Consider the following 19,952-nt stretch of genomic DNA (forward strand, 5'->3'; position numbering starts at 1 on the left):
AAGGAACAAAAGGTGCACTTACCAAAAAAGATGAGCAGCAAATTGTTGACCAAAGTTGTCCATTGAGGTCATGCATAATTAAATGCCCACACAGATGTGCACTTCACGTAGTTTCTACATCAAAGAAACCACAAACTGTGTTAAACCCAATTAGTACAATACTCTTAGTAACAATATCAAACAGAGCCTGCTTGAAAAAGATGTGTAAAATGCCACAGTTAATCAAAATAAAAAGAATGTTCTGAACAGCAAACAGCAGCTGATGACATCACATTGTACCTGCAGATTCATAGTATTAACTCATTTTATTTATTTATACCAAGTGAAGATGGAATTTGATGGTTATAAAAGATGACCTAAAACATAATATCTAAGTGAAAATGGGTGCAAAACAAGATAGAGTAATACTCCATTTCTGTGATGGAATTACAGATGGCACACTCAAAATGTGATAAGAGAAACAATGGAAAATAATATGCATATGTAGAAAACAAAACTGATATTTATGAGTGGTAGACACCACATTTCATCAGATAAAGTGACAGATGGCACAGGAACTAAAAACCAAGACGAAAATCTAGATGCATTCTAAGATCTACTTTAACAGCTGCGCATTTAACATAGTAGATAGTTAATAATGGAAATGATATTCTTCAACAACTCAACTTCATCAGAAGCTGCAAGTTTATTGTTATGTGTACTCCAACCAGTCCAGGCAGTGGATGCACAGAATAACATAGCTAGCAACACCTAAAGAAGATAAGTGGGCCAGATGTTGGGAAAATTGTGTATAAAATGGAATCAACAACCTAGCTGTATGTCTAAAAACACACTATTGATCAATAATGCCAAGAAAATCTGACAGATTACATCACTAATATCACTAATATCATTACCACCTAAATAGATAATCATTAAAGTTAAATCAAGCAAAAGAAAAAGCTGGCTTGGAAGTAAATATAGTACACCAAATCTCTTGCAAGTTTGTGGATGAAAGTCGAATGAAGCCATGAGTATGAATTAACACTTTACCTAGGATACACAGATTTTACAAAAGCTTTTGACTTGCCTCAAACTGTTAGCGCTTGACCAACAAAGCTTTAAATCAGCTTATACATGCATAGATTCTATTAGAATTTGTCAGGATAGTCATAAATGACGAGGAGTTGGACTACGATCTTTAATACACACATCAAGTTTTGCATCACCCTGGTTCCCAGAACTCCTGAAGATAGTCATTGACTGTGGATATTTTATCACAGACACAGTCCCTTTGTCTGTTCAGAGATGTCAGTAAATGCACGCATAGTTGTAAACAACCATGCATGAGCAGCACCTATTAGGCGGCAGGGGTCTGACAGCCAATCAGCTCCAGTCATTCCACTAGGAAGGATCATGTCATTTGTAGTTCAACCATGCCTAGACAGTCAATACCATTGTTGGATGGTGTCCACATTGTTACTCTGTGCATGAAGGGCTCTCAAAAGGGAAGTGTCCAAGCATCTTGGAGTGGACTAAAGTGATGTTGTTTGGACATGGAGGAATTACAGAGAGACAGGAACTGTCGATGACATGCCTCACTCAGGCTGCTCAAGGGCCACTACTGCAGTGGATGACTGATACCTACGGATTATGGCTCGGAGGAACCCTGACAACAATGCCACCATGTTGAATAATGCTTTTCGTACAGCCACAGGATGTCATGTTATGACTCAAACTGTTCGCAATAGGCTGCATGATGTACAACTTCACTCCCAACATCCTTGGCGAGGTCCTTCTTTGCAACCATGACACCATGCAGTGTGGTACTGATGGGCCCAACAGTGTGCCAAATGGACTGGCTCAGGATTGGCATCATGCTCTCTTCACCGATGAGTGTTGCATATGCCTTCAACCAGACAGTCATCGGAGACGTGTTGGAGGCAACCTGGTCAGGCTGAATGCTTAGACACACTGTCCTGTGAGTGCATCAAGGTGGAGGTTCCCTGCTGTTTTGGGGTGGCATTATGTGGGGCCAATGTATGCCGCTGGTGGTCATGGAAGGTGCCGTAACAGCTGTACAATACGTGAATGCCATCCTCCAGCCAACAGTGCAACCATATCATCAGCATATTGGTGAGGCATTCATCTTCATGGATGATAATTCACACCCCCATCATGCGCATCTTGTGATTGACTTCCTTCAGGATAACGAGATCGCTCGACTAGAGTGGCCAGCATATTTTCCAGACATGAGCCCTATCGAACATTCCTGGGAATGATTGAAAAGGGCTGTTTATGGATGACATGACCCACCAACCACTCTGAGGCCTACACTGAATCGCTGTTGAGGAGTGGGACAATCTGGACTAACAGTGCCTTGATGAACTTGTGGATAGTATGCCACGATGAATACAAGCATGCATCAATGGAAGAGGATGTGCTACTGGGTATTAGAGGTACAGGTGTGTACAGCAATCCAGACCACCACCTCTGAAGGTCTTGCTGTATGGTGGTACAACATGCAATGTGTGGTTTTCATGAGCAATATAAAGGGCAGAAATGATGTTTATGTTGATATCTATTCCAATTTTCTGTACAGGTTCCAGAACTCTTGGAAACAAGGTGATGCAAAGCTTTTTTTGATATGTGTATTACAAAAACTATTCTCAACAGTTGTAGAGGAAGTTTTCAGATTCCGACAGTGAGAAAAAGAAGAAGCAATTTGTTGTAATGCAACATACATATAACACCTTTGTTTTGCTGAGGGACTGTAGCCTCTTGTTTGCCTCTACTAGAGATAAGCATGAACAATCATTTGGAGAACTTAATAGAGCATTTTGCAACTAGGCCTGAAAAGCAATTGTGGCACTGACACAAAAAAGCATGTAAGGCACAAAAAATAAAATAATTAGTTTTTTGGTGGAAAATAGTAGGGCCCATGTCTGTGGCATGGTGAACCCATTAAGTTGCTAGATTAGTAGTTTGTTTCTGCAGCTCTTCAAAAAGACAGCATTAGCACCAAATATAAAGGACTTGCACAAAGAAGCCAGTAATTCCATGTCACAGGACATAAGCCCAATCTCAAGTAACTTTCATACTTTTCATTGTCATCACACTCACAACAGCATTTTGTTTTGGCATTGCTCTCAGAGTGATTTAGTTACTTGATTAAGTGGGTAGAATTTCAGTAAAAGTGATCTCTTTGAAAGCAGTAAGTAGACACTTCTTATTGCCACAAAGCGTAACCATCTTTTTGTGGATTCCTCACGAAAAATTTGTTTTTTTTTAAATTTTACATTTTGCTTTTGGCAGAATGCTCATCAGCACAAAAGTATTAATGAATGTAAATAAAATTATTTAAACTTACATTAATCTAATATAAAAATCATGTTGAATTAATGAACATTTTAAAAGGTGTTTAAGAAAGTAAAGTGTATTCAAAGATAAATAATGTCAGTCATAAGACTTCAGCTGTTAGAATCAACCAGATAAAAACAAAAGAAAAATTATGCTCCCCTTTCTAACACTTACATATGATACCTGGCACAAAACCTTATCAGGTATTTAACACTTTTAAAGTCATCATTGAAACTAAATGGCACATCTGCCATTGAGATATAGGCTGTTCTCTCAGGGGAAAACTGTATGCACTCTTCCATAGTTTTACCTCATGAACAGCACATACTGGTGGGTCCTCTATCAGAGAGCAGTAAAAAATCCAGAGCTGATTTATAAAGCTTTTATTTCACCTACATGGCATCACAGCTTGGAGTCCTCGACTTCCATTCATTCCTTTTTAAAAAAAAAAAAAAAAAAAAAAAAAAAAAAAAAAAAAAAAAAAAAATCTTGCATGGTCCAATGGTAATCATTGAAACAGAAGCAATTCCAATAGTGCTGGATTTGAAAACTAAGTATTCCAATTTTCTTTCTACTTTGTTTATATGTCAGACCTTATCAATTTGTTTCCATTTTTTCTTCATTAGGTAGTCATTTTTATGTATCAAATTGTAGAAATAGATAGCTTTATTTCTAATTTTCATTTAGATTAACAAACAAAAATTTTCTTATAAAGTAGCAAAACCACAATTTTTCTTTTCAAAGTGAGAAATTCATAATATGTGTTTACAAAATGAGTGCCTGACTATTGGCAGTGACAAATATTAAAGAGTTAATACCCCAATTTTATATGATAAGATAAAAATCATCCTTCTGTTATTATAATAAGCTACTGTGAAGGAGAAGTGCTATACTTGAATGCCTAATATTTAACATATTGTATGATTGTCAAAGAACATTTTATAAAGAATCCTTTTATGAATTTCACCAGATGTGCAAGTACAGACCTGTTCATCACCATTCAATGAACAACATGACTATGGCAATGAAGCAAATTCTTTGTCACAAACACCATTTTGCCGAGACCCAGATGAATTGCTTAAACCATCTGAAATACTTCAGCAGAGAAGATATGGGCAACCATTCAGGGGGGCATCACCTGTGAATAGTGAAGTTGGTGGATACAAATCAGGAATATCAAAAGTTAATGAGGTAACACTTTATATTATCCTAACTCATTTTTTTGATATGGTTATAATAGAGGGAAACATTCCACGTAGGAAATATATATCTAAAAACAAAGATGATGTGACTTACCAAATGAAAGTGCTGGCAGGTCGACAGACACACAAACAAACACAAACATACACACAAAATTCAAGCTTTCGCAACAAACTGTTGCCTCATCAGGAAAGAGGGAAGGAGAGGGGAAGACGAAAGGAAGTGGGTTTTAAAGGAGAGGGTAAGGAGTCATTCCAATCCCGGGAGCGGAAAGACTTACCTTAGGGGGAAAAAAGGACAGGTATACACTCGCACACACGCACATATCCATCCACACATGTGTGGATGGATATGTGCGTGTGTGCGAGTGTATACCTGTCCTTTTTTCCCCCTAAGGTAAGTCTTTCCGCTCCCGGGATTGGAATGACTCCTTACCCTCTCCTTTAAAACCCACTTCCTTTCGTCTTCCCCTCTCCTTCCCTCTTTCCTGATGAGGCAACAGTTTGTTGCGAAAGCTTGAATTTTGTGTGTATGTTTGTGTTTGTTTGTGTGTCTGTCGACCTGCCAGCACTTTCATTTGGTAAGTCACATCATCTTTGTTTTTAGATATATAACTCATTTTTTTCTTTTTTTAATAATGTGGCACAGATATGTTTATCATTTATTGAAAATAAAAACTCCTTGTCTTTTATTTTTCAAGAAACCAAACAGAGGCATCATGTTTGATCAGCCCAGACCATACCAAAAGACAATCACAACTCCAAAAAGATTCGCACCAAAGCCACCATCTCCAACATTCAGTCAGTCTTCTTATAATGATAATGAGGCACCTTCATATGATGCTGAGAACAACATTGTGTCAAGCCAAAGTTGGAACCAAACTTCAAGTTCTCCTACAAATGAAAGGTACTAATGAATATATGTAATTTTTTCTATATTACTATGATAACTATATAATAGAGGGAAACATTCCACGTGGGAAAAATTAAATAAAAACAAAGATGAGGTGACTTACCGAACAAAAGCGCTGGCAGGTCGATAGACACACAAACAAACACAAAACATACACACAAAATTCAAGCTTTCGCAACAAACTGTTGCCTCATCAAGAAAGAGGGAAGGAGAGGGAAAGACGAAAGGAAGTGGGTTTTAAGGGTGAGGGTAAGGAATCATTCCAATCCCGGGAGTGGAAAGACTTACCTTAGGGGGAAAAAAGGACAGGTATACACTCCCACACACACACATATCCATCCACACATACAGACACAAGCAGACATGTCTGCTTGTGTTAGTATGTGTGGATGGATATGTGTGTGTGTGCGAGTGTATACAGACACAAGCAGACATGTCTGCTTGTGTCTGTATGTGTGGATGGATATGTGTGTGTGTGTGTGTGTGTGTGTGTGCGAGTGTATACCTGTCCTTTTTTCCCCCTAAGGTAAGTCTTTCCACTCCCGGGATTGGAATGACTCCTTACCCTCACCCTTAAAACCCACTTCCTTTCGTCTTTTCCTCTCCTTCCCTCTTTCCTGATGAGGCAACAGTTTGTTGTGAAAGCTTGAATTTTGTGTGTATGTTTTGTGTTTGTTTGTGTGTCTATCGACCTGCCAGCGCTTTCGTTCGGTAAGTCACCTCATCTTTGTTTTTATATATAATTACTATGATAACTGATATTCTGCAATGCTAGAAAAAAATTCTTAGCTATTATCAAGAATGTAAATAGAATTACATGACTCCTATAAGTCTTGGTATTCCACATGTATCCATGCCATCTTTTAAAGAATGTGAGACAAGCACCTGTTTTACAGTATACTGTGTTTTATATTCTAGTATAAAAGTTGTCTCTATACACAACTTGCTTGAACACAGGGCTATTCATTAAAATTTTCTTCAAAGGGTAATACATTATTTTGCTATTGTCTTTAGTCTGAACTCTGGTATGACACAACTCTCCATGCTAGTCTAGACTGCAAGCCTCTTCATGTCTACAGTGCTCAGAGCCATTAGAACCATTTTTCTTCATGTTTACATTAATACCCCAACCTACATCCAACTGAACTTGCTTACTCTATTCATGCTTTGGTCTCCCTCTACAGTTTTTATCCCCCATATTTCCTTCATTACCAAACTGACAATACCTTGATGCCTCAGTATGTGTCCAATCAACTGATCACTTCTTTTAGTCAAGTTGCACCATAAACTTCTTTTCACCTCCATTCAGTTCAACAACTCCCAGTAATTACTCGATTTTCCCACCTAATCTTTAGCAATTTTTTTGTAGCACCACATTTCAAAAGCGTCTATTCTCTTCTTGTCTGAACTGTTTATTGCCCATGTTTCACTTCAGTGCAGGGCTATGCTACACACATATACCTTCAGCAAAGACTTTATAATGTTTAAATTTATATTATGTGTGTCAACCACATCCCATTACATATCTTTTACTTTTTTGTTGTTCTTCTTGTAAAGTATGATAAAATTATTATTTGTGCAAAATTCTACCAGGCTGCTTCTTTTTCATTTCTTTTCCCCAGTTCATGTTCTTTCTCTTCCTTTTTCTACTATCAAATTCCAGGCCCCCATCACAATCAAATTTTCTTTTCCCTTAACTACCTGAATAATGTCTTTTATCTCATCATACATTGGCAGCTGGTGAGTCTTCCTGGTTGTGTGGCTGTGGCCCATGAAACTATTTGATTCCTAATGTTTCATCCAGAGCTGTGCTGGAGATCTTCAGAGGTGCTCCTGGTTCCACTGAGACAGCAAGACTCAGTGGAACTAGGGGCATCTCTGAGGATGTCCAGTGCAGCTCTGGACAAAATGTTAGGAGCGGAAAAGTTTCATGGGCCACAGCCATACAACCCAAAAGACTCGCCAGCAGCTAAGATATCTGCTCATGTAAGCCTTCATTGTATGATCATCATGCATTCTTCCAATCATTTCATCAGCTGTGGAGTCAGTCAGTATTTAAACTTGTGCTAACATGGTGGAGTTTGGCTTCATGTCTAACTCAGCTATGATAATGCATCCACTATTCTTTTCATGGTAGCTTACCCGCATTACCTCTATTTGATTTTGTATTTATTGTCTTGTGCTCACCTGATCAGAAGTCTTGTTCTTCTTGCCACTCCACTTTGCTAATTCCCACTAAATCTAACTTAAACCTATCAGTTTCCCGTTCTAAATTCCCCACATCCCTACCTAATTAAGGGATCTAACATTCCATGCTTTGATCTGCAGAATTCCAGTTTTGTTTTTCCTGATAACAACATCCTCCTGAGTAGTCCCTGCCTGGAGATCCCAATGGGATCCATTTTATACCCAGAACATTTTACCCAAGAGGATGTCATAGTCATTTAGTCATACAGTAGAGCTGTATGCCCTTGGAAAAATAACAGTTTTAGTATGCCCCCAGTTTGGCTGCACCTACAGCATATTTATGTGTATCATTGAGGCTTGTAAACCATCCCACCTTAGCAAGGTCTATGACTCATTGGGCATGGGGTAGGGGAGGAATATATCTTTTCTTTTTGCTCAGTAAATATAAATTAATTATTTTTACTTTTTTACAGTTTTCTTGACAAAATAACTTAATGTAGCTATTAAACATAAATCATCATTTTACAGCTAAAAGTGAGTTTCTCTGTCTCTAACAGCAATTTTAATTACAGTTCATAATAAAGTCATACTGATAAAATGCATCTTTGGTTAAGGCAATTCTTAAATAACAGTCATTTCTTTGGTTCTAGCATACAAATATTTCCTTAAAAAACAGCCTGCAGAAAATTAAAAACTGACTTGGAAATTAATTTCTTATATTTGTTACTTTCAGTGACCCATTGGCTTCACTGAGAATTTAAATATTTTATTGTATAAAGTGATAAGTCAAACTTTGATACTGCACTGTTATTATGAAATGAAAATACTACAGTAAAATTGGAAGGTCTCCTCATAAAAAAAGAATACATTTGCTTCTAACTGGACTATCTTTTTCAAGCCATAGTAGAGCAGATAAAATCTCTGAACAATCACTATAAAGTTCCATGTTTCTGGCATCCTCCCTTCTATCAGCTAAAAGCCTCTAGTTTAAAACTGCTGGCTTGACACAAACTGAATCTTAAAATCATCCTGAATTTATTGCATGGACTACAATTCTGTGTCTGCTCCCGGAGTTCTGCAGTGTAAGTGGACCATTAAACTGAGGTGATAAAAGTCATGGGACAGCAAAACGCATACATACAGGTGGTGGCAGTATCACATACACAAGATATAAAAGGACAGTGCACTAGAGGAGCTGTCATTTATACTCAGGTGATAAAGGTTTCCAATTTAGTTATGGCCACACTACAGGAACTAACAGCCTTTGAATGGGGGATGGTAGTTGGGACTAGGCACATGAGACATTCCATTTTGGAAATTGTTAGGGAATTTAATATTCCAAAATCCACTGTGTAAAAGGTGTGCTGATAATACGAAATTTCAGGCATTACCTCTCACCATGGAGAACACAGTTTCTGACATTCTTCACTTAATGACTAAGAGCAATGGTGTTTGCATAGAATTGTCAGTGGTAACAGACAAGCAGCATTACACAAAATAACAGCAGAAATCAATGTGGGGCATATGACAAACGTATTCATTAAGACAGTGTGGCAAAATTTGGCATTAATGGGATATGTCAGCAGACGACTGACACAAGTGCCTTTGTCAGCAGCGTGACATCACCTGTAGTGCCTCTCCTGAGCTCGTGACCATATCAGTTGCACCCTAGATGACTGGAAAACATGACCTGGTCAGGTGAGTACCAATTTCAGTTGGTAAGAACTGATGATAGGGTTTGAATATGTTGCAGACCCCACAAAGCCACAGACCAAAGATGTCAACAAGGCACTGGGCGATCTGGTGGTGGTTCCATAATGGTGTGACTATGTTTACGTGGGATGAACTGATCATGGAGGAAATGGTTGTGTTCAGCTACTTGGAGACCATTTGCATGCATTCATGGACATCATGTTCTCAAACAATGATGGAATTTTTATGGATAACAGTGCACCATTTCACCAGGCCACAATCATTCATGGGTGGTTTGAAGAACATTCTGGACAATTTGAGTGAATAATTTGGCCACCTGGATCATCCAGCATGACTCCGACTGAACATTTATGGGATAAAACTGAGAGACCAATTCATGCACAAAATCCTGCACCAACAATACTTTCACAGTTATGGACAGCTATAGAGGCAGGATGGCTCAATATTTCTGCAGGGGACTTCCAGTGACTTGTTGAGCCACATCCAATTGCTGCACTGTGCCAGGCAAAAGGAGGCATAACATTATATTAGGAAGAATCCTAGACTTTTGACACCTCAGTGTAAATTGTACATATTACTGGTCAAATGCACTGCTTGTTACAATCATGTAACAATCTTAAATAGTTCCCATTTGTTACCTCATTTTAAAATCCTTTTCCCTTTTCTTGTGGTATATGTCACATTGAGCCCATGTCTTTATCATACTATTATTTGCACTTTTCCCCTCCCTCCTCTTCTCATGAGACATCACCACATTCATCATTTGTCTTCCATTGCATCTGATTGTAAGTGACATTATCTCGGACTTGAGCGTTAGTTTCCACCATTTTTAGTTACTGTAGTTACTTATCCATAAACTTATGCTAAGCTGGACTCACTGCTAGACTTGAGTCTCAAGACTTTATTACTTATCCCAGTTTACAGATGTATATTGCCATGTTGATGTAAGATATCCAACCAAGTATTTTTTTTTAATGTCTCCCAGGCACTGCTGCCCCCTCTAATCACAATTGACTGAAACACCAAGAGCACAAATTTATCCTAATTCTATAGATCAAAAACTTACATATACACTTGTGTCCAAAATTGAAGCAACAAACACAAATATTGTTGCCACAAAACAGTATAAACAGGTGACAGTAAAGCAGAAACTTTGTAAAAAATACAGAATGTAAACAACTGCAACATGCATAATGGTAGACAAAAATTTTCTTCATTTTTTCTTACTTAATGGATTTCTACATACATTCCAATAACTGGTTAATGTGCTCAGTATGGGATGTCACCACCTCCGGCAGTAATACTGGCCTGACAACAATGGGATATGCTGTGAATGATGTCATCGGCATCATCTTGAGGCAATTCTTGAGACATTCTTCCTGCAGGACTACTTGCAGTCTTGGAGAGAGGATGGTGGATGCTGACATGATACAAACCATCACGCTAGTGCATCACAAACATGCTCCATAGGTTTCAAACTGGGAGAGTGTGCAGGACACACCATGCATGCAATATCTGCCATTTCCAAGAACACACCAACCACCCTTGCTCTATGAGGTTGGCATTATCATCCATCAGTAGGAAGACTGGGTCCACAGCACCTCACAACAACCACAGATGGGGATCCAAGATCTTGTCTGATACCTGACAGCAGCTAAACTCTGCTGATTCACCCATATAATTTCATAGAGAGGGGTTCGTGTGGTAAACATAATCCATTAGGGATCCTTTTCAATATCAGTCTCTTTCCACAATGCTTGGCTCCCAAAATTGTGCTCCACTTTCCCTCCAGAGGTGAGTTCATCAAGAATCACTATCCAAACTAAATTGGGACTCACCTGTGAAAAAAACACTGCCCCGCTCTTCAACCATCCAGTCAGGTGGCATGTTGATGACTCCACACTAGATGTTCACTTCTGTGAAGATTTGTCAGAGGTAGACATACAACAGGTCTCTGACAATAAAGGCCACTCTGCCAATGCCTTCTGCACATTGTTTGTCTCAATATGACACATCCAGTGGATGCTGCGAGCTAACATGCCAGTTGCCATGCAGTACTAAGGCAGTATTATCGTGCCCTTACAGCCAAATAACATTCTCTTGTGAAGTCACATGTGGTCGGCCCTGCCCTGGTCTTTGGGATACAGATTTAGTCTCTATAAACTGTCAACACCTCTGAGACTCTCAAGAGTTTTGTAAGCAGTCTCCTTTGTAAAGTTGACACAATTTTCCCAGTATCCTACCAATGAAATGAAGTCTGCCAGCTGCTTTACCTATAACTTCTTATATTCCACATTGTTGAGGGTTCTGGTTTCCTGTTCTGCATAAAAGCAATTGAACTTCAATAGCGTCCCTTTCCACTTTGCATAAAACATCTGGTCTGGCTCTGATCATTCCTGGTGCTAAAAATTCAGGGCTATAGGATTTCATTTAAGTTGTTAAAATGTTCACTCCTTGTAATCGTTTATCTACTGTTGCTGCATCTCTGATAATGGAATGGAATCAAACCATTTAGTTTGTGATCCATTGTATTTATAATTAATACATAAAACTTCAACACAATTACCTTGTTTATTTGAAGGATGATATGTGCTTCTTCATAATAACAATATGTTGCCTAATTCTAGAACAAACAGATGCATCCACCTATCAAAACATACTGAATGCCAGAGATCAATATGTTAATCTGTAAGAATCTTCATTTATTAAAAAAATTAAATAATTAATTAATTAAAAATAAAAGAGAGAGTGAAATAATATCACAACTAATAATGCTCCAGTCATGTCTTTGCATTTTATTATGACTGTATAACTGAAACGGTTGTAGCCTGCCCATTACCTATAGAAACATATTCTGGGTAGCTGTGCCTCTTTCAAACCTGTATGAAAAGTTGGTGGTGCAGTGAACACTGAAAAAATGCAGTTCAAACACTTTACTTGCACTTTGATGTTGAATGAACTGCTGTTTATGGCCAGATTGAATCTCATCTGTTATAATTACAGTACAGATAAATGGATAGCCACATGCTACACTCAGCTGATGTCCTATAATATAACTCATTGAGTGCAGTAACCTAACACTATTGTAATTAAACACAGTTACTTCCATGTGGTGGGTAAATCATTAAGACAGTCACTGTATCAGTCACTCATACCACTGTCTTCCCAAACACATATTCATATTAGAATGAACGTAATGAGCACACTAATTAATGCTGTTCATTTGGAAAAAATACAGTATACAGTCTGATCCTATTGTTACAGTAAGTATTATTGAAGTTTAACACAGCCCATAATCACACACTCCACATTCAATTAATCATTTTAAAAAGTCACTAAATTATTGAAAGATCTCCCACACTGCCCCATATTGGCAGACATAGATCTTGCATCTACATCTACATCTACATCTACATCCATACTCCGCAAGCCACCTGACGGTGTGTGGCGGAGGTTACCCTGAGTACCTCTATCAGATCTCCCTTCTATTCCAGTCTAGTATTGTTTGTGGAAAGATGGATTGTCTGTATGCTTCTGTGTGGGCTCTAATCTCTCTGATTTTATCCTCATGGTCTCTTCGCGAGATATATGTAGGAGGGAGCAATATACTGCTTGACTCTTCGGTGAAGGTATGTTCTCAAAACTTCAACAAAAGCCTGTACTGAGCTACTGAGCATCTCTCCTGCAGAGTCTTCCACTGAAGTTTATCTATCAACTCCGTAACACTTTTGTGATTACTAAATGATCCTGTAACGAAGCGCGCTGGTCTCCGTTGGATCTTCTCTGTCTCTTCTATCAACCCTATCTGGTACGGATCCCACACTGCTGAGCAGTATTCAAGTAGCGGGCAAACAAGCTTACTGTAACCTACTTCCTTTGTTTTCAGATTGCATTTCCTTAGGATTCTTCCAATGAATCTCAGTCTGGCATCTGCTTTACCAACGATCAACTTTATATGATCACTCCATTTTAAATCACTCCTAATGCGTACACCCAGATAATTTATGGCATTAACTGCTTCCAGTTGCTGACCTGCTATATTGTAGCTAAATGATAAGGGATCTTTCTTTCTATGTATTCGCAGCACGTTACACTTGTCTACATTGAGATTCAATTGCCATTCCCTGCACCATGCATCAATTCGCTGCAGATCCTCCTGCATTTCAGTACAATTTTCCATTGTTACAACCTCTCGATATACCACAGCATCATCTGCAAAAAGACTCAGTGAACTTCCGATTTCATCCAAAAGGTCATTTATGTATATTGTGAATAGCAACAGTCCTACGACACTCCCCTGCGGCACACCTGAAATCACTCTTACTTCGGAAGACTTCTCTCCATTGACATGCTGTGTTCTGTTATCTAGGAACTCTTCAATCCAATCACACAATTAGTCTGACAGTCCATATGCTCTTACTTTGTTCATTAAACGACTGTGGGGAACTGTATCGAACGCCTTGCGGAAGTCAAGAAACACGGCATCTACCTGGGAACCCTTGTCTATGGCTCTCTGGGTCTCGTGGATGAATAGCGCGAGCTGGGTTTCACACGATCATCTTTTTCGAAACCCATACTGATTCCTACAGAGTAGATTTGTAGTCTCCAGAAAAGTCATTATTCTCGAACGTAATACGTGTTCCAAAATTCTACAACTGATCGACGTTAGAGATATATGTCTACAGTTCTGCACATCTGTTCAATGTCCCTTCTTGAAAACAGGGATGACCTGTGCCCCTTTCCAATCCTTTGGAACGCTACACTCTTCTAGAGACCTTCGGTACACCGCTGCAAGAAGGGGGGCAAGTTCCTTCGTGTACTCTGTGTAAAATTGAACTGGTATCCCATCAGGTCCAGCGGCCTTTCCTCTTTTGAGCGTTTTCAATTGTTGCTCTATCTCTCTGTTGTCTATTTTGATATCTACCATTTTGTCATCTGTGTGACAATCTAGAGAAGGAACTACAGCGCAGTTTTCCTATGTGAAACAGCTTTGGAAAAAGACATTTAGTATTTCATGTCATCCTCTGTTTCAGTACCATTTTGGTCACAGAGTGTCTGGACATTTTGATTTGATCCACCTACCGCTTTGACATAAGACCAAAATTTCTTAGGATTTTCTGCCAAGTCAGTCCATAGAACTTTACTCTCGAATTCATTGACTGCCTCTCGCATAGCCCTCCTCACATTACATTTCACTTTGCGTAATTTTTGTTTGTCTGCAAGGCTTTGGCTATGTTTATGTTTGCTGTGAAGTGCCCTTTGTTCCGCAGCAGTTTTCTAACTCGGTTGTTGTACCATGGCGGCTCTTTTCCATCTCTTACGATCTTGCTTGGAACATACTCATCTAACACATATTGTACGATGGTTTCGAACTTTGTCCACTGATCCTCAACACTATCTCTACTTGAGACAAAACTTTTGTGTTGAGCCATCAGGTACTCTGAAATTTGCTTTTTGTCACTTTTACTAAACAGAAAAATCTTCTTACCTTTTTTAATATTTCTATTTACGGCTGAAATCATCGATGCAGTAACCGCTTTATGATCGCTGATTCCCTGTTCTGCATTAACTGTTTCAAATAGTTCAGGTCTGTTTGTCACCAGAAGGTCTAATATGTTATTGCCACGAGTTGGTTCTCTGTTTAATTGCTCAAGGTAGTTTTCAGATGAAGCACTTAAAAAATTTCACTGGAGTCTTTGTCCCTGCCACCCGTTATGAACGTTTGAGTCTCCCAGTCTATATCCGGCAAATTAAAATCTCCACCCAGAACTATAACATGGTGGGGAAATCTACTCAAAATATTTTCCAAATTATCCTTCAGGTGCTCAGCCACAACAGCTGCTGATCCAGGGGGCCTATAGAGACATTCAATTACCATGTCTGAGCTTGCTTTAACCATGACCTTCACCCAAATTATTTCACATTTCGGATCTCTGTCAATTTCCTTTGATACTATTGCACTTCTTATCGCTATAAACACGGCTCCCCCTTCACTGTCCAACCTGTCTCTGCGGTATACATTCCAATCTGAGTTTAGGATTTCATTACTGTTTACGTCTGGTTTCAGCCAACTTTCTGTCCCTAGTACTATGTGGGCATTGTGACAGTTTATTGATGAGGGCAGTTCTGGGACCTTTCTATAGACGCTCCTGCAGTTTACTATTAGCACATTAATATTGTTTTTCCTGTTGCATTTTGCCTACTTCTACCTTGCCGCATCTCAGGAGGCATCTTGTCAGGCCTAGGGAGGGAATTCTCTAACCTAAAAATGTTTCTAAGCTATCCACAGACTGAATTTAGCTGACTTCCAATTTGTCTCTTTTATAATTTCACAATGATTTATGTATTGTTGTTCACTTGGAATTTAATAAATTACAATTAAAGATTCATTTCAACATGTACTTTCAGATACAGTAAAACATCCTGTAGAATTATGCTGGTTAGTTTAGACAAATATGTGAGTCTATTTCAGTAATGATGTTTTAGGGACATATCTTAATTATCTGAAATTAAATGAATGCAAGTGTTGCTAACTTATTTTCATCACTGGTTGTAGTGATATTTTACTTAATTATATAGTTTTTTCACCTATTTTGCCATGAAGTTAGTAATAAGTTATAGGTTTACATATGAACAATGGTGTTGGAATCTGAAATTCCAGATATTTTGTAATTAACAGGCTTCAGACAAACTAAATGGCTAATTATACTCCTGATAACCAAAGGAACGTAATAGATAACAAAACTAAGTTGGATAAGCCCTAAGTCCATATTTGAGATTTTTATGTACTGTGCATCTTCCACATAAATGACAACATTGAAGATAATGTTGCAACTGCGACTGGGACGGTCACGGGGTTGAAAAGACAGAAAGCACTGCGGGACCCGCAGAGAGGCCTGCGAACAACAACACAATGGGAGAGTGCAGACACAACCAACGAAGGACAGAATGAACAACAACAAGATTGAACAACAGTCATAAGGAAACCTAACAAACATGTCCACTTGTACACAGAACAAGTAAGTAAGCGGTCTAACGAGAGGCGATGTGTTAACAGACGTATGGAAGATTAGACTGGCTGGCTGAGCGAGAGGCAGGCACTTAAGTACACTATTGGGGGCGCCACTATTGGCCGCTGGAACCATGTGTTCCACTGTGGAGCCCTCACACTAAAAGCGGGCCAGGAGGCGCACGCCGCCACAGCTTACGGCTCGATGGTGGAGAGACCTCTAGGGATCTTCGATGTCCGTGATGTCTGGCGGGGATTCAAATTCCGCGGCGTGTGGTACCAGAGATATAATAATACCAATAATAATAATAATAATAATAATAATTTTGAGAGGAAGAAAAACATGATAGCTGGAAAGGATCTATCTGCTTTGTTCGAGGTTCACCATGTGGTGACATTAAAAACTGATATTTTGTGATCATTCCACTTCATATTCCAAAAATTATTACACCCAGGTATTTGTATTAGTTGACTGATTCCAACTGTGGTTCACTGTTATTGTAGTCATAGTATACTACTTTTCTACATTTGTGAATTCCACAGTAATATATTTAACACAGGTTCCCATATTCCACCACTTTTAAATCTTATCAAGAACTGTCTTGATATTTGTGTATTTTGAATGAAAAATGTTTGGCTACTAAGAGGGGCAATACACGAAGCATCCACCTTCATGCAACTGCCAGTTCAGTCTCTTCAGCATCTCTGTTACACTCTCCCATGGGCCAAGCAAACCTATGAACATTCATGTTGCCCTTCTCTATATATATTCAATATCCCCTGGTAGCCCTCTCTGGTATGGGTGCTACATACTTAAACAATATTCTAGAATGTGTCGAGCAATTTGTAAGCAGTCTCCTATTAGATTGATTAAATTTCATCAGTATTCTACAAATAAACCAAAGTCTGCCACCTGCCTTAGCCATGACTACATGATCATTCCATTTCATATCCCTATAGAGTGTTAAACTGGGGAATTTGTATGAGTTTACTGATTCCATTGTTGACTCACTGATATTCTAGTCATAGGATACAACAGTCTTTTGTTTTGTAAAGTGCACAATTTTATGTTTCTGAACATTTAAAGCAAATTGCTAATTTTTGCACCCCTTTGAAATTTTATGAAGATCTGACTGAATATTTTTGCAGCTACTTTTAGACAGTACTTCATTATAGATAACTGCATTATCTGTAAAAAGTCTGGTTGCTGCTGATACTGTCCACAAGGGTATTAGTATACAACATGAAGAGGAAAAATCCCAACATACTTCCTTGTGACACTACCAAAGTTACTTCTACATCTGTCAATGACTCTCAATCCATGATATCCTGCTGCATCCTCTCTGCCATAAAATCCTAAGTCCAGTCACATACTTTTGATAATACACATAAATGCGGTGCTGACTCAAATGCTTTTCAGAAATTTAGAAATACTGAATGTACCTGAATGCCTTGGTCCAAAGTTCTCAGTATGTCATGTGAGAAAAATGTCAGTTGGGTTTCACATTGTTGATATTTTTTGAACCCTGCTGTATGGCATGAAGGAGATCACTCTGTTTGAGATACCTCATTACGGTTGAACACACAATATTTTCTTAGAATCTATAGCAATTGAATGCCAAGGACATTGGACTGTAGTTCAGCAGAACACTTCTGCCTCTGTTCCTGTGGGTAGGCTGACCTGGGATGTCTTCCAACAACTGGGCACGGGATCTACAACAGACTATACACTGAAGAGCCAAAGAAACTGGTACGCCTGCCTAATATCATGTATGGCCCCCACAAGCATGCAGAAGTGCTGCAACACAAGTTGGCATGGACTCAACTAATGCCTGAAGTTGTGCTGGAGGGAACTGACATCACAAATCCGGCAGGACTGTCCATAAATCCATAATAGTACAAGGGTGTGGAGATCTCTTCTGAACTGCAAGTTGCAAGGCATCCCAGATATGCTCAATAATGTTCATGTCTGGGGAGTTTGGTGGCCAGTGGAAGTGTTTAAACTCAGGAGAGTGTCCCTGGAACTAATCTGTAGCAATTCTGGACATGTGGGGTGTCGCATTGTCCTGCTGTAACTGCCCAAATTTGTCAGAATGCACAGTGGACATGAATGGATGCAGGTGATCAGACAGGATGCTTATGCATGTGTCATCTATCAGCGTCACATCTATACATATCAGAGGACACATGTCAGTCCAACTGCACATGCCCCACACCATTACAGAGCCTCCAGCACCTTGAACAGTACCCTGCTGACATGCAAGGTCCATGGATTTGAAAAGTTGTCTCCATACCCATACATGTCCATCCACTCAATAAAATTTGAAATTAGACTCAGCCAACCATGCATCATATTTCCGGTGATCAACAGTCCAACGTCAGTGCTGATTGGCCCAGGTGAGGCATAAAGCTTTGTGCTGTGCAGTCACCAAGCGTAAATAAGTGGGCTTCCAACCCCAAAAGCCCCTATCAATGATGTTTTGTTGAATGGTTCTCACACTGACACTTGTTGATGGCCCAGCATTGAAATATGCAGCGATTTGCAGTAGGGTTGTACTTCTCTCATGTTGAATGATTCTCTTCAGTTGTTGTTGGTGCCTTTCTTCCAGGATCTTTTTCCAGCCACAGCGATGTTAGAGATTTGATGTTTTACTGGATTCCTGATATTCACAGTACACTCATGAAATGGTCGTATGGGAAAATCCCCACTTCATCTCTACCTTGGAGATACTGTCTCCCATTGCTCACGTGTTGACTGTAATTCCATGTTCAAACTCACTTAAATCTTGACAAACTGCCATTGTAGCAGCAGTAATACATATAACAACTATGCCAGGCACTTGTCATCTTACGTAGATGTTGCAGACCACAGCGCCATCTTCTGCCTGTTTACATATCTCTATATTTGAATATGCATGCCTATACCAGTTTCTTTGGTGCTTCTGTGTAGTTAAAAATGGGGCTGTCTCATCTGGAAATTCAGCATAGAGTCTCGGACAGATACCATCTGGCTCTGGAACTTCGTTTAGTTTCAATGATTTCAACTTTTTGTCATTGCTACGGACACTAACACTTATTTCGTTATCTCACTCATCTTTGCAGTAGTACAAGAATTAAATTAGGGCAGTTTTCCTGTTTTTATTCATAAAGGATCATTTGGAAATGAAGTTAAGCATTTCTGTTTTTGCTTTGCCACCCTCAATTTCATTTCTGTCTCCTCCTGAGTGATTGGCTCTACCTTTGGTGCCACTAACAGCCTTTGTGTATGACCAGAAATTGTTTGGGTTTTGAGAAACATCATTTGACAATATTCTGTTGCAGTAGTCATTGAAGTCTTCATGCATTGCTCTCTTGACCTCCAAACATATTTCATTCAGTATCTCTTTCCATCTAGAGCCCTATGTTTTGTTTCATTCCTATTATGCAGTAGTGTCTGTTTCTTTAGAAGTTTCTTTACAGTGACTGTATACCATGAAGTACCCTTTCCATCATGAACTGTTCTGTTATCCAGTGTGTAGTCAATTACTCATTTAAACTTGAGCAATAGTTCCTCTACGTGCTCCTGTACTGTTCCAAAAGTTTCAGGTTCCCT

The 19,952-nt window shown here is 39.1% G+C and overlaps 1 protein-coding gene across 2 annotated transcripts in view; it reads left to right on the forward strand.

Moving 5' to 3' along the window:
- LOC124776478 (neither inactivation nor afterpotential protein C) overlaps nucleotides 1-19,952 on the forward strand; it is a 372,945-nt gene that overhangs the window by 338,652 nt on the left and 14,341 nt on the right. For both annotated transcript variants that reach the window (XM_047251492.1, XM_047251493.1), the window contains exons 25-26: nucleotides 4,310-4,530; nucleotides 5,240-5,445. In XM_047251492.1, the coding sequence (XP_047107448.1) occupies nucleotides 4,310-4,530; nucleotides 5,240-5,445 (427 nt within the window). The remainder of the gene's footprint in view (nucleotides 1-4,309; nucleotides 4,531-5,239; nucleotides 5,446-19,952) is intronic.

Source organism: Schistocerca piceifrons, chromosome 2 (assembly GCF_021461385.2).
Source record: "Schistocerca piceifrons isolate TAMUIC-IGC-003096 chromosome 2, iqSchPice1.1, whole genome shotgun sequence".
Classification (NCBI taxonomy): Eukaryota; Metazoa; Arthropoda; class Insecta; order Orthoptera; family Acrididae; genus Schistocerca; species Schistocerca piceifrons.